The sequence below is a fragment of the Tamandua tetradactyla genome, chromosome 12 (genome assembly GCF_023851605.1).
Source record: "Tamandua tetradactyla isolate mTamTet1 chromosome 12, mTamTet1.pri, whole genome shotgun sequence".
In the NCBI taxonomy this organism is placed as follows: Eukaryota; Metazoa; Chordata; class Mammalia; order Pilosa; family Myrmecophagidae; genus Tamandua; species Tamandua tetradactyla.
This window is the reverse complement of record NC_135338.1, coordinates 56,533,992-56,547,213: the sequence shown is the minus strand read 5'-3', so window position 1 is coordinate 56,547,213 and position 13,222 is coordinate 56,533,992. Positions and strand designations below refer to the sequence as shown.

The following is a 13,222-nucleotide window of genomic DNA, read 5'->3' as shown; positions in this document are numbered from 1 at the left end:
CTGGTTTCAGTGGCCTCTGCTCTCAGCTTCTGTGGGTCCTCTCTTAGCATCTCTGGGGCTTTTCTTTCTCTAAACTATATATTTTTTCTCCTTTTATCCTCTCATTAAAGGACTTAATCCCTTAGTTTAAGTCCTTAATTTAAGAATTGGGTGGGTCACATCTCCATGGAAATAACCTAATTAAAAGCCCCACCCACAATAGGTCTGCACCCACAGGAATGGATTAAAAGAACATGGCATTTTATGGGGTACAGAAAATGCAAATGAGCACAGTTGGGTTTGCCTATTTTTATATTCCATTTAAACTGAACACATAAAATGTTTTCTTATATGTCTAGCTTTACCTGTCTACATGACAATTATGAATTCATTCACGTAGCTATAGATTGTCCATTCTTTTTTTTGTAAAATATACCAGTGTATGAACATACTACAATGTTCCAGTTTGGGGCTGTTACAAGTAGTGCCCCTGGCATGTCTTTTGGTGAGGATATGCACGTCTTTCCTTGGGTCTGAGACCCAGGAGTGAAATTGTTGGGTCAAGGGTATGCATGTGTTCAGTTTTAGTAGCTATTGACCAGCGGTCTCCCCAAGTGGTACTAACTTATGCTTGCACCAGTGGTGGGCAAGAGCTCAGCTTGCCCACAAACTCACCAACACTTGGTATTTTCTATAAAAGGTAGATTTAGAGGCATTTTAAACCACAGCTGATCTTACCAGGAATAAATATAAATTCCTTATATGGGTGCACAAGGGAGGCCCAGATGCTCTGTTTCCTGCTAGATGGGGAGCCCTGGGGGGCCTCTTGTCCTGGGGCCCAGGCAGGTTAGGGGCAGGGGGATTGGGGGGTTAGCATCCAGGGTCTCTGCCTCCACTGGAGCTCAGGGAGCCCTGCCTCCCACCCCACCCCGGGCTGTCTGTGCTGCAGGACCTCACGGATAAGTGCCGGCAGGCTGTGCAGGAACACTGCGCCTTCAGCCACGAGTTCCTGGGGCTGCAGCAGTGGATGGCCATGGTCACACAGAAGCTGGAGTCACTGCGGGGAGACGCAGGTCCGTGGGGTGCTGAGTCCCGCGCGGAAGAGGTTGAGGTGAGGTGGTGTTCCTCCGAAAGCAACCCCCAGAGGCCAGAGCTCCCATCCTGGGGTCTCAGCCACATGCATGTGCGTCTGTCTGTCCATCCTTCAGAGGCTGGTTGCTGAATTCCCAGAGAAGGAGGCCCAGCTGCTCCTACTGGAAGCTCACGGCCAGCTGGTGATGGCGAAGTCTTCTCCAGAGGGGGCTGCGGTGGTCCAGGAGGAGCTGGGGGAGCTGATGGAGTCGTGGCAGGCTCTAAGGCTGCTGGAGGAAAGTCTGCTGGGGTGAGGGGCTCCCTGGTTCTGAGCCTTGTCCTGGGCCATGCCCCGCCCCCGAGGGGGAGAGCTCAGTCACTGTCACAGCCACCCCCACGGTTGGGGGGTTTGTGTGTGCCTGGGGCCTCCAGGCCTCTCCTTGCTCGGTCCCTACCAGTGATTCCAACAGGGGCAGTTAGAGCAGGGAGCCTCAGTTTCCTCTCCTGCACCCACATGGCAGCATGACGTGGGGCTCAAGTGAGAAAGTGGACATGAACGTGCCTTGGGAACTGCACTCAACACACGGGAGGGAGGTCCCCGATGCGGGATCAGTCGTGAAATCCGAAAATGGCTCCCACCCCTGGTGTCCCAACCCTATTTCTTTTCCTGTGACCTAATGATTCCCCATCCCATGGCCACATTGACCCAGCTGTGTTTGTCTTCTCAGCCTCATCAGAAACTGGCAGCTGCAGAGGATGGAACTGGATTCAAGGAAGAAGATGGTTTTCACCAATGACATCCCAAAGTCTGGGTTTGTCATCCATCCTTTGGATCCTATTCCCAGGCATCGTCATCAGGTGAGTCTGTCCAGGGGGCTTCAGGAGCAGGGTCAGATCCCAAGCCAGTGGAGGTGGGGGGAGCCCCCAGCAGAGCCCCTCCCTGTCCACACGCTCAGCTTGCAGGATTTGGTCACTTCTCTGCCTCACTTGAGCCTCTACCTGCTGCCCAGCCACTGCCCAGAGGGACTCAGGGACCCACAGCTGCAGAGCCAGGCCAACTGGGAGGGTGACCGGTGTCCCTCGGCTGGCCTGACACCCGCCTCTCAAACGCAAAAGGCAACCCCTGCAGGAAGGAGTTTTAGGGTAGAAAGTTTCCTGCTGGCCCCAAACTGGAAATTGAAATCACCCAAAATGTGGCCCTTGGGGGGCCATAAGTTGTAGTTTGCGAAGAACTAACCTAACTTTTTATTGTATTATGTCACTTCCCCTTACTGCCTTTTAAAAAAATTGAGTGATGTTGAGAAGAAATTCATCCTTGTTCTTCAAAGTCATTTCAATTCATTTTCCCATTCATTCTTCCATTCAAGCATTCAAAAAATATTTATTGAGTATCACTGTGTCCCAAGGACTTTCCTTGGAAAATGTAAGTAAGATAGAAAGGAAACATTTCTGACCCTCACAGCACTTAGAATCCAGCTCAGCACTTTTAGAGTAGATTGTGCGTCCAGGGATCAGATTCAAATGCAGATTCTGATTCAGCGACTCTCGGGTGGGGCCCGAGAGTCGACGTTTCCAACAAGCTCCCAGTTGATCTGGACCTCAGAACACACTCTGAGGAGTGAGGGCACGGGAAACACAGGCAATTCGATACAGTTTTACAGAAAGCATGGCGAACCCTGGCAGAAGGGCCAGGTGGTATGAGAGCTAGCAACAGTAATTGTGGCCCAGTTTTGGGGTAGGGGTGCCCTCCCGAGAGAAATGAAATTTCAGCTGAATCCTCGAGGCTGAGTGGGAGTGAGCTAGAGGAGTGGAGAGGGGCATGTCTCATGCAGAGGAGACAGTGCAAAGGCCCAGGGGTAGAGGGAGGACAAGTGCAAGGGGCCAAGAGATGACTGTCAGGCTTATCTCGACCTTCAGAGAAGGGGATGTCAGAAGCTCCTGAGGCAGAGCACGAAGCTGAGGCTTTTGGGCCACTTCAGGGAGGTGTGAGAAGCAGCCAAAGTGAATAAGCGAGAGCTTAGCTGAATGGACTTGCATTTTAGACATCATTGTGGCCACAAACACCTGGAGAAGGACAATAGGGTGGAAAGGTGACCACTGTTAAAGCTGTCCTGGTGATGGATGGTGGTGGCTTTCATTAGGAACCAGGAAGACAACACTGAGAATGCCCCCAAGTACGGCCATCACCCTATAAAGATATGTTCCTCATCCCGAAGGCCTCTCCCATCACCCTTTGGGCCTCTTGCTCTCCACCTGATTTCCCTGCCTCCGATGGAGTTCCCAGGCTCCTTGACCAATGGGTTGATTTTACCTCGGATGCTTTGGTTGTGTCATGCATTCCTGCAGGGAAATCTACTCCAGGAAGAAGAAGGCAGCCAGGAAGATCTCTCCCAACTCCTGAGGAACTTTGAGCAATGGTTGCAGGTGGAAAATTTCAAGCTGGTTAGAATCATTGCAATGAAAATGACCACAGCCAAGGACTTGAGAGCCAGAGAAACAAAGCTGCAGGTGTGTTCCCAAGGAAAGTTCCCATTGATGTGTTTGCCATGAGGGAGTTCTTTATTTTTCGCATGGGCAGGCACCGGGAATCATGGACAGGCACCAGGAATTGAACCTGGGTCTCTGGCATGGCAGGCGAGAATTCTGCCTGCTGAGCCACCGTGGCCCGCCCCACCAGGGAGTTCTTAAAAAAAAAATTGCATTCATAGCTTATGATCTGTTCTTGCTTACATTGAAGGGTTTTTAAGCTTTTGTGCTTTAAATATTTTAGGAGAACTTTTCCTGGCATGAATACATTCATTCATTTCTCCAGCCTACTTCTGTATTCCCCAACTTGGAAAATATCACCACTAATCACTTCACTCCTACATCAGTCAGCTATTGCTGTGTAACGAACCACTCCCACGCTTTGTGGCTTAATTCAGCAACCATTTATTAACTTATAAGTCTGAAGCTCAGCAACTTAGGCTGGGCAGCGTTTCTGGTATTTAATGGGTTCCCTTACGTGTCTGCTCTCAATTGCAAAGCAGCTCTGTTTCTGGAGATTGGTTTCCTAAAGGTGATGAGAATAAATGGACAAAACATCTCTCATCTTTTAGCAGAAGAGCCTGAGCTTGATATCAAAGTAAAGACAGGGTCTGAGAGACCAAATGAAGTGTGCAAGATTTTTTAAGTCCTAGATTAAGAATTGGCGCAACATTAATTTCCATGCACTCTGTTCATCAAAGATGCCACCTCTTAAAAAGCATTTGAAAGTCGTATTGCAAAGGTATGATATAACAGGGACAGGAGGTAGTGGGAAATGGAAAAGTCATGGCCATTTCTGCAGTCCATCTCCCACAACTCTCCTTACTCCTTCACGCCCACTTCTAATTACCCACCAAGCCTTCCATGATTCCATCTCTTGATATTTTTGGTTTCTATCCCCTTCACCACCACTGTCATAGCTTAGGTGCTTACCACTTTGGGCCTTGATTATGGAACTAGCCTTCCAGCTGGTCTCCCTTTTCTTTGGCCCTCATCCAAATCATGGCTCACTCTGCAGACGAAGTGAGTCTTCAGAATAGTGAATCTAACCATGTCCGTCCCCTAATTAAAACCTGTCAGTATAGAGTACAACCCTCCTAAGTTTACAACACAAGACCTTTCTCAACCAGGCCTACTTCTCAGCTTTTTCTTATTTTTCTGCAGTTTCACTCTTACATGTCAGGGTTTGGATTTCTTTTTATTTATCTTGCTTGGGATTCACTTGGTTTCTAAAATCTGTGGTTTGGTATCTTTCTGGAAATTTTTGGAAAAAAGTTCCTAGGCATTATTTCTTAAAATATTGCTTCTGACTCATCTCCTTTCTCCTCTTCTTTACGTGATATCACTTAAACAAATATGTTATTCCTGCTTACTGGTTGCTTTATGTCTCTTGCTCTCTCATGCATTTTTTAATCCTTTTGTTTCTTTGTGCTACCTTCTGGAGAGTTTTTTTCTGGTGTATCTTTGAGTTTACTAATCTTCTCTTTAGCTGTGTCTTGTTTGCTATTAAAGTTGTCTTTTAAGTTCTTAGTTTTTGTTATTGTATTTATCAATTCTAGAATTTCTATTTTGTTCTTTTAACAATCTTCTCTGTTGTTTTTCATAGCTTCCAGATCCTTGCTGAAAATTTTAAGCTTGTCTTTTAATTGTTTGAACATAAGAAGCAGAGCTGTCTTACAGAGTGTGTCTATTAATTACAATATGTCAAGTCACTGTAAGAATGTTTCTGTTATTTGTTTTTCTGCTAGTTCTTATTCTTGGTGTATGGCTCCTTTGATTGTGTGTTGTACATCATGTTTGAGAAAATATTTACAGGCATAATTTGAGACTTGGGATAATTTCTTCTTCCAGAGAAGATTTTGTTTGCTACTGCTAGGCAAGTGGAGGCATTTTCATTCCAGGACCTGAATCCAAGCTCAAGTTTTGAGGGTCCCTGAACCACTGAGATAACTTAAAGATGGGCTGCAAGTTCATGCAAGGTCAGGGTTTACTTCTGGTCACCTTTACTCAGAGGTTGAAGCCTTTAGGGCTGTCAGCTAAACGGGAAATGATTTGTCAGCATCTCCTGCTCTGCAGGGCCCCAGACTTTGGCCCTCGTCTCCCTAGGCTCATAAGGCTGCCAAAAGCATGTATCTTTTTCTTAGCTGTTTTTTCCAGATTGTTGAATATCCTAAAAGCAAAAGCAGGCCTGAACACTGGGCTTCCTTCTCGGAGCTCTCATGCTTTCCCAGGTTTCGTCCTGATATGCCCCACTTTTCTATTAACCCTTTGATGCTTTTAAAGTGGTTTTACTACTTTGTTGTCAGTGAAAGATTTGAATCCAATTATTCTGCTGAACATTATCAGAAAGTGCTTCCTGCCTACCTCTACTATCTCATATTGGACCACTCCCCTTGTTTCCTGCCCCCACCATCCAAGTACAACCATATGTGCAGTTCCCCAAATTAAAACCCCTTGATCTTGCAGAGCCTACATTCAAGGGGGGCTGAGAAGCTAAGCAAACTGCCCCATGTCATATAGCTATAGGATGGGACAGAGCCAGGATCCAAAGCCAATATTTAAACCGCTGCTTGTACCTACCACATTTTCCCACTTCTCATAAACAGTACTATAATTTTGTATTTATTATCAAATATTAGCATACAATCCCAACATCATTCGGCCAGACTCAGAAGTACCAACAGGTTCAGCAACTATAACCTCTATGGTGAGGTCAAGTTTTTTATAAAGCCCTCTAGAGGATGTGCAGGAATGTAAGTCCCGGAGTCCAGAATGCCAGAGTTGGAAGTGACCACAGAGGTCAGCAGTCCAACTGCCCTTTCATGCAGGAGTCCATTCTATAGCATTCTAGAGGGATGCAAGTTGTCTAGCTTTGCCTTCAATCTGCACCAGTGGGATTCTCATTCTCAGCGTCCTGTCTGCCTCCTCCCAATGTGCCTCTCTTGAGTGAATCTTGATTGGTCCCTCCTGACCAGCTAGGTGGAGGCCAGCTGGGTGGGCCATCTTGGCCATTTGGAAGATGTGCCAAGATGCTGCCTTTTCCCCCAGGAGCTGGAGGCTCGGGTACCAGAGGGTCAGCAGCTCTTCGAGAGCCTCCTTCATCTCGAGCCTGCAAGGGGGACTTCAGACAAGCTGGAGGACCTGCGTTATCAGTGGATGCTGTACAAGTCTAAACTCAAGGACTCCAGCCACCTGCTGGTAGGTGCTAAGGATGAGCAGGTCCCCCAGGGAGGGGACCATGGCAGAGCTCAACGTTCCCTGGGGAAACTAAGCTTGGCCCACCCTCTGCTCTGCCCGGCACCTCCACAGACCAAGCTGGGGCGACCACCCAGGGAAAGGAGAGGGAGACCAATGGTTCCAGGCACTTGACTTGCATGGCGCCATTTAACCTTCCCGCCCCTCCCCCCACCCCAGGAGGCTGGAACCCCAACAGTGACAACAGTAACCATCTTGGTTAATGTCTACAGAGCACTTGCTACCTGCCAGAATGAGACTTTATGTGCATCATCCCATTTCAGTCCTTACGGCTACCCCCTGCCAGAATAACTGCTCTTCCAGTCTCTAGAGGGGATGCTGAGACTCTGAGAAGTTAAAAACTCTCCCGAGGTCACACAGCTAGTAAGAGGCTGAGCCAGCATGAAACCAACACCCTTGCGTTGTAGGCAGGAGATAGGGACACTGGGTGCGTGGTCTGGAGACCTTGTCTGGCCCCACCCCCCACCAACTCGCTGTTAGACTTTGAGCAAACACCATCCCACCTGGGCCTCGGCATAAAAACAACAGCCAAGAATAATAACAGATAAACTTCACTGAGTCCTCGTTAAGTGCCAGGTCCTCATAGCAGCCGTAAAGGAGCTAATGTTATGATCCCCTGTGAACCGACAAGGAAACTGAGACACAGAGGTTAGGATTCAGACGTTGAAGGGCCAGGCAGGTGTGCTCAGACTGCAGATGCAGAACTTCCCTGGCCCTGCGAGGGCCGAGCCGGCCACTAGATGTCAGGCCAGCTCCAGCCAGGGCTGCCGCCTCCAGCTGCCTGGCCCGGGCCTGCCCAGACAGAACCCCACCTGGGCCTGAAGTGTGTTAAAAAGCTCATTAAATTGAATCACCTGCTGGCTCAGCCTGTCCAGATGACCAGGAGTTTTAAAGAAACATTCCCCTGACAAAATGAATATTCCATTACAGGCTCTGTTGGGATTTAAGTTTCACTCACTTAACTTTCTTCCCTCCCCCCTTTTCCTCTCCTTCCCTAAAATAACAGACACAGAGTTCTCCAGGGGAACCAACCGGATTCCGAAAGGTACGGTGTCTGCCATCTGCTCTCCACGGCTAGAGGCCAGGGCGTCTGGGGGTTTGGCACGCCTGTGACATGGGGGGGGGGGGGGAGTGGGCAGGACTCCTGGGCTTTCTGGAAGGTTCCATGAAGTCTGAGGAGCATTTATGGGGAATTGGCATGGGGATGCACTGTGCTGGGTCGGGAAGTCCTTGGTTTCGGGAAACCCCAGGCTCACGGGGAGCCTGGCAGGCCTGAACAGGGAACCTGTCATTTATCAGCCCAAACCAGGACCATCCTAAGAAAACTGGGCTTTCCTAGGCAAACCAGACTATGTGATAGTTTAATATTAGTGGGGTACTAATATAAGAGGAGGGGGTGACTGGACCTCAGATGTCCTCGCAGGCACTGTGGTCATTTACCCCCACGGAGACGTGCTCCCAGGCCCACCGAAGGGTAACAGCAATTAATACTGACGGTCACAATTACTTTTACTATAGAGTTCCTTTAATTGACCATCTGCTGTGTGCCAGGAACTGGGCTAAATCCTGGCTAAAGCACCTCATTTAACCCAGCATCCACCCCCAAGAGGCTTTGTTAGCCTCTATTATTATCTCCAGTTTAAACCCGAGGAAACCAAGGAGTGGAAAGATTCAAATCGCTTGTTTGATGAAAGTACCGAGCTCAAGAAAGGTCAGTGGCCTCTGACTCCCAAGTCCATGTTTTAGCCGTCCACATTGTGCCTTGGAGAAGGCATCCCCAGGACCTGGATGGTGCCCTCGTTCCAGAAAAGGCTGCCTTGAAATCGATGTCACCACTGCCACCATTTCCGGGGAATGCTCCCCCTTTTTTTCCTACTAAAGATCAGCTTGTAATTGCATGAGCACTAGCATTTTCTGGCCCAAAATGGCCAGAGTTCTTCAAGAGCTCTTATTCCACAGAATCCGTGTTTCCTGGGTGATAACACATCAGAATTTCCTCTTGGTCACCAGTTGGTTTCATCTCACTTCTGTGGGGGAATAGGTGACTCCTAGACTGCACCAAATAGTCATAAGCCAAAGGTTTTGCTCTGGACCCACCTTCCCCCAGTTCTGTGGGCTGGATGGATAGCTTTGCCTCTTGGGGCTGACTTCCCGCATCTGAAATGGACCCATCAACATCTATTTTGTTTCCTTCATGAACTAAGTTTGAAAACATGTTAACCAGAAGTGAAAGTGCTTCAGGTCACTCACATCTTGATTGCCCTGGTGAGAATAACAGAGAGCCTCCTCCTGGACTAGGGGAGAGCCCCAGGGACAAGCGTGTTCCACACAGTCCCGTCTGGTGGCTCCTGGCGGGAGATGTGGGGCCCAGGCATCTAGGCAGCTTTTGGCTCCAGCTCCCATCACTGCATCTCCAGGCGAGTCTGTGCAGGAGTCCAGTCTGGGTGTCCTTTGTGCCTGGCCATGCGAGCACGGGGTAAGTCACTGAATACTTTCCAGGGCCTGGTGTCTGGCATGGGCTCCCAGCAGCTGGGAATCAGGGTGAGGCAGTATGGTCATTGACTACCTCCTCATTCATTCATTCATTCTATAAATATTTACTGAGCTCCGACACTGTGTCAGGCACTGTTTTAGGTGCTTGGGATACAACAGTGAGGAAAAAAAAAATCACTTCCTAGTTGGGTGGACAGAAAATAAGTGCATACATGTATAGAATGATTGTCAGTGGTAAGAGCTTCACAGAAAATTAATACAGGGTGAGAGTATGGAGAACAATTTTAGGGAGGGCTGTTTTAGAAAGAGTGGCTCCTAAGGCCTCTCAGATGAGGTAACACATGGACAGACAGTTGAAGGAAAGAGAGAGGGAAACATCGTTTCCAGGCAGAGGGAATAGTCAGTACAAAGGCCCTGAGGTAGCAGTGGGCTTAATGCATTGGAAGACCAGTAGGAGACAGTGTGGCTGGGTCAGAATGCCTAAGTATAGCCAGACACTGCTGCATTCACACTGATGCGTGCTGTAGCATAAGAAGAATCCAATGGCTAATCATTCTTGGGTCACTTTGTTGAAAGAATAAGGATGGATTAACTCCAGGACGGAAGCATCCCAGAGCTGGGGTCCTGAACAGAGCCCCTCCATCACACCATCTTATAAATAGAGAAAGGAGTGGTGGAGCAACTTGGCCAGGGTCCATCATATACTGCAGTAACACTTACTACATTCCAGAAGCTGAGCTGGGCGTGGGGGATCAGAGAGAACTGATGGCCAGCCTTCCCTGAAGGAGCACCCTGTCTGGTGGGGACCTATGTATGGAAGCCAGATGGTGATAGAATGACATGGGCTAAGCTGGAGGAATATAAGCAGAAGGCTATGCGGCACATTCTAGAAGAAGAGGAGCCCTTGCGAGAATTGCCCAGTTGGTGACACAAATCCTCGCCTTCTGGTCTTGTCTGAGCAGTCCTGTATTTGATCTGAAGCTCTCCACTTAGGCAGGGGACCCTCCCAGGACAGCTTGTAACCTTGAACAACCCAGACATTTGGAACCAAATACCTCTTGTTGAACCAACATTGGTTGAGTCCCTGCTGAATTTTGAAATGACTTTGGGGGCTTTGAGGGGATGGAGTTTTGCAAGTTAAAGAGGTGAACAAAATGCCCATTGGGCTATCATGGACCTCGCAGTTGGACAGATGCAGCAAAACAGAGAAGAACCAACACAAGGCAGCCTGAGAAGGAGGTGACAGAAGGCAGGAAGGGATCCATTGGGTGGGCATGGGGGCTGTGCTCAGCTTTTCTTGAGAGATCCCCAGGGAAGACCTCATGGGAAGCTCCCTGAGTTTGAAAGTCATGAGGAGTGGGGACTGGCTTGCACAAAGGCATGGCAAGGTGGCCATTTAAGAAACAGTCACAAGCTCCACGTGATTGAGACACAGAGCATAAGCCGTGGCTATTGTGGGAGCAGGCTCCAAGTGATGACAGCCCTGGACTAAGGTTTTGGACTTAGTTCCTACCATCCTTTTCCACATAATGGCACCTACAGAAAATGATCATATTACACGACGCTCTGGAGTAAAGGGTCTAGCTTGTGACTTCCCCTGCCTTGGCTGTTCCAGATCCCTCAGTAGCCCTGAGGCTGAAGGGATGATCTTGGCACACCTGTCACCTCTTTATGCATCCTGGGTAGGAGGCTGTCCTTTAAGGCTGAGCTGCTCCAACTTGAGCCAGCATCAGAATCCCCTGGAAGGCTTGTTAAAACTCAGATTACCAGGCCCCACCCCGACAGTGTCCGATGCTGCTAGTCCGTGGTGGCCATTGTGTTTGCATCTCTAATGTAACAGGTCCAGGTGATGCTGATGTTGCTGGTCCAGGGACCAGACTTTGAGAACCGCTGCTTTCTGCTCTGCATTCAAATCCAGACACTCTCACTTTGGCAGGTCCCTTACCCAAGGGTCCACTGCAGCGATGGCAGGCAGAGTTACTATTGTAGTAACGGGCATGTTGAAGGTTCCCAATTGCCATATAAAAAGTCCTGGGAGAGCTCTGCAGCTGGGTCCCCACTTTGCTTTCTGGGAGCAAAGGGAATTGTGATGCTTCTGCAGAGGAAATCCTCCCTTTGGTTTGGGTCTTGCGCTGTTTTTTTTGATAGGGTCCTGTGTGTGGCCAGGTGGATTGCACGTGTGTGAGTGTGCATGTAAGCACACAAATGCTTAATGCTGGCAGGGTGAACTTTGATGCTGTCTTCAAAGGTTGTAATCCTGCCAACTTAAAAACATTCTATATATTGTTTTTTGTCCAAAGGGAAGAAAAAACCCTGCCCCAAAGTTGATTATTTATGAGCAGTTGGTTCTCCGTGGCTTTTTTTTTCTCTCTCTCTCTTGCACCACTAAATGACTTCAGCCTGATTGTACAAACAGAATAATTAAGATTTATTAAATTTGTAGCTGCCTACGCATTTGCCAGCTCAGTGCCACCAGATGAGTTTGCCTGAAGCACAGACGTGTGATATGTAATTGCTTCTAAAGTTGCTGTTGGGCCTGGAACCCTGCATAGGAAACAGCTCCTACCTGGGGCAGATTTGCAGGCACGATGAGCCAACACCTCCCATGCACATTAGGGGCTCTTGTGGTTCAGATCCAAATGTCGGGTGATCCAAGAGTGGCATTTTATTTAAGTGACCATTTTATATCTTTTTTGGGACTCACATTTTCACATTTGGACATCTTCTTCCAAAGAGGATTTGGGTTTCCTTCTCTCTATCAGCCAGCTCGCTGCCAACTTGAAACCTCTTGAAATTAAAATCTCTGCTCAAGGGTTTTGTTTTGTTTTGTTTTCTGTCCGGACCAGAGCGGTTGTGTAAATCTAGCCTGCCAACCCCAGGGAGCTGGCCTGGGGTTCAAATTCTCAGAGAAACTTTTTTGTTTCCCTCCCTTCCCCCAAGGTCAAGATAAGCCCCCGAGTTTCCTTGCTTTCCTTTTCTGTGTGGTAGGGTTATGTCTCATTTCCTCTTGCTCTGAGGGGACAGCTCCTGGTGTCCCAGCTTTATGTGAGTGCCCCTATCAGGTGTTCCATCTGGGCTGAGTTTTTCCTTCCTTAGAGGTTTATAAAATAAGCATGGGCTTGACAATCAGCATCTCAGATGGCACAAAATATTGTGATACCAAGCCCCAGAAAGCACTGCTGAGTTTCCCACGCTAAATAATAAGTTTCTCTGGTGGTTTCTGTGATTTGATTTAATCCCTCCATGCCTGGTCCTTACTGCCTACAACCATGTCTTCCTTTTTGGTGGAAGGAAAGTGGCCTCTTGGTCCTTCACTCCTACCTGCAGCATGTGGCCAGATGAGAATTGGGACAGAAGGGACATCTCTTGACATTGTACCCCTGAGAGTCACTGCCCTTTAGGTCAGGTTAAATCCGGTTTATCCCTGGTCATGGGCAAAGGCTCCTGAGCTTTGCTGGGTGTGTGACCTCTCTGACTTTCATGAGGAGAGAGCACAGAGAAGTGTTAGGTACATTTGCTCTTTGTAAGTCTTCATCTTTCCACTGCTCAGACCACCAGCCTCCCACCTCCCAGTCCTCCTCCGAAGTCACCGTGACCTACCTCTTTGCTAAGCCTGTGAACACACGTCTAACCTCCTTACACTTGATCTCTGGGCAGTGTCTGGGTGATGGCCCCTTCCCCCACTCTCAGCTGTTCTGCTGCTCTTCTCAGACTCTACCCTGGTACCTCTTCCTTCGATTTTTTCCCCCAGTTGCCAAAATCAGTGTTGCTAAAGTACTATTATTTCATCTTCAGGCCATAGCCAGCTTTTTTCAGTTTTCTCAATCATCTTTATTAGAGTTTCTGCCCCAAAGTCCAATACCACACTTTGCCTGCAATCGTCATGCCTCTTTTGTCT

The 13,222-nt window shown here is 48.4% G+C and overlaps 1 protein-coding gene across 1 annotated transcript in view; it reads left to right on the top strand.

The window, feature by feature from the left end:
- Positions 1-13,222, top strand: part of SYNE3 (spectrin repeat containing nuclear envelope family member 3) — a 116,342-nt gene that overhangs the window by 86,543 nt on the left and 16,577 nt on the right. Inside the window, exons 12-17 of the mRNA XM_077123467.1 lie at positions 929-1,090; positions 1,188-1,360; positions 1,779-1,908; positions 3,397-3,558; positions 6,625-6,774; positions 7,838-7,876. Coding sequence (XP_076979582.1) covers positions 929-1,090; positions 1,188-1,360; positions 1,779-1,908; positions 3,397-3,558; positions 6,625-6,774; positions 7,838-7,876 — 816 coding nt within the window. The remainder of the gene's footprint in view (positions 1-928; positions 1,091-1,187; positions 1,361-1,778; positions 1,909-3,396; positions 3,559-6,624; positions 6,775-7,837; positions 7,877-13,222) is intronic.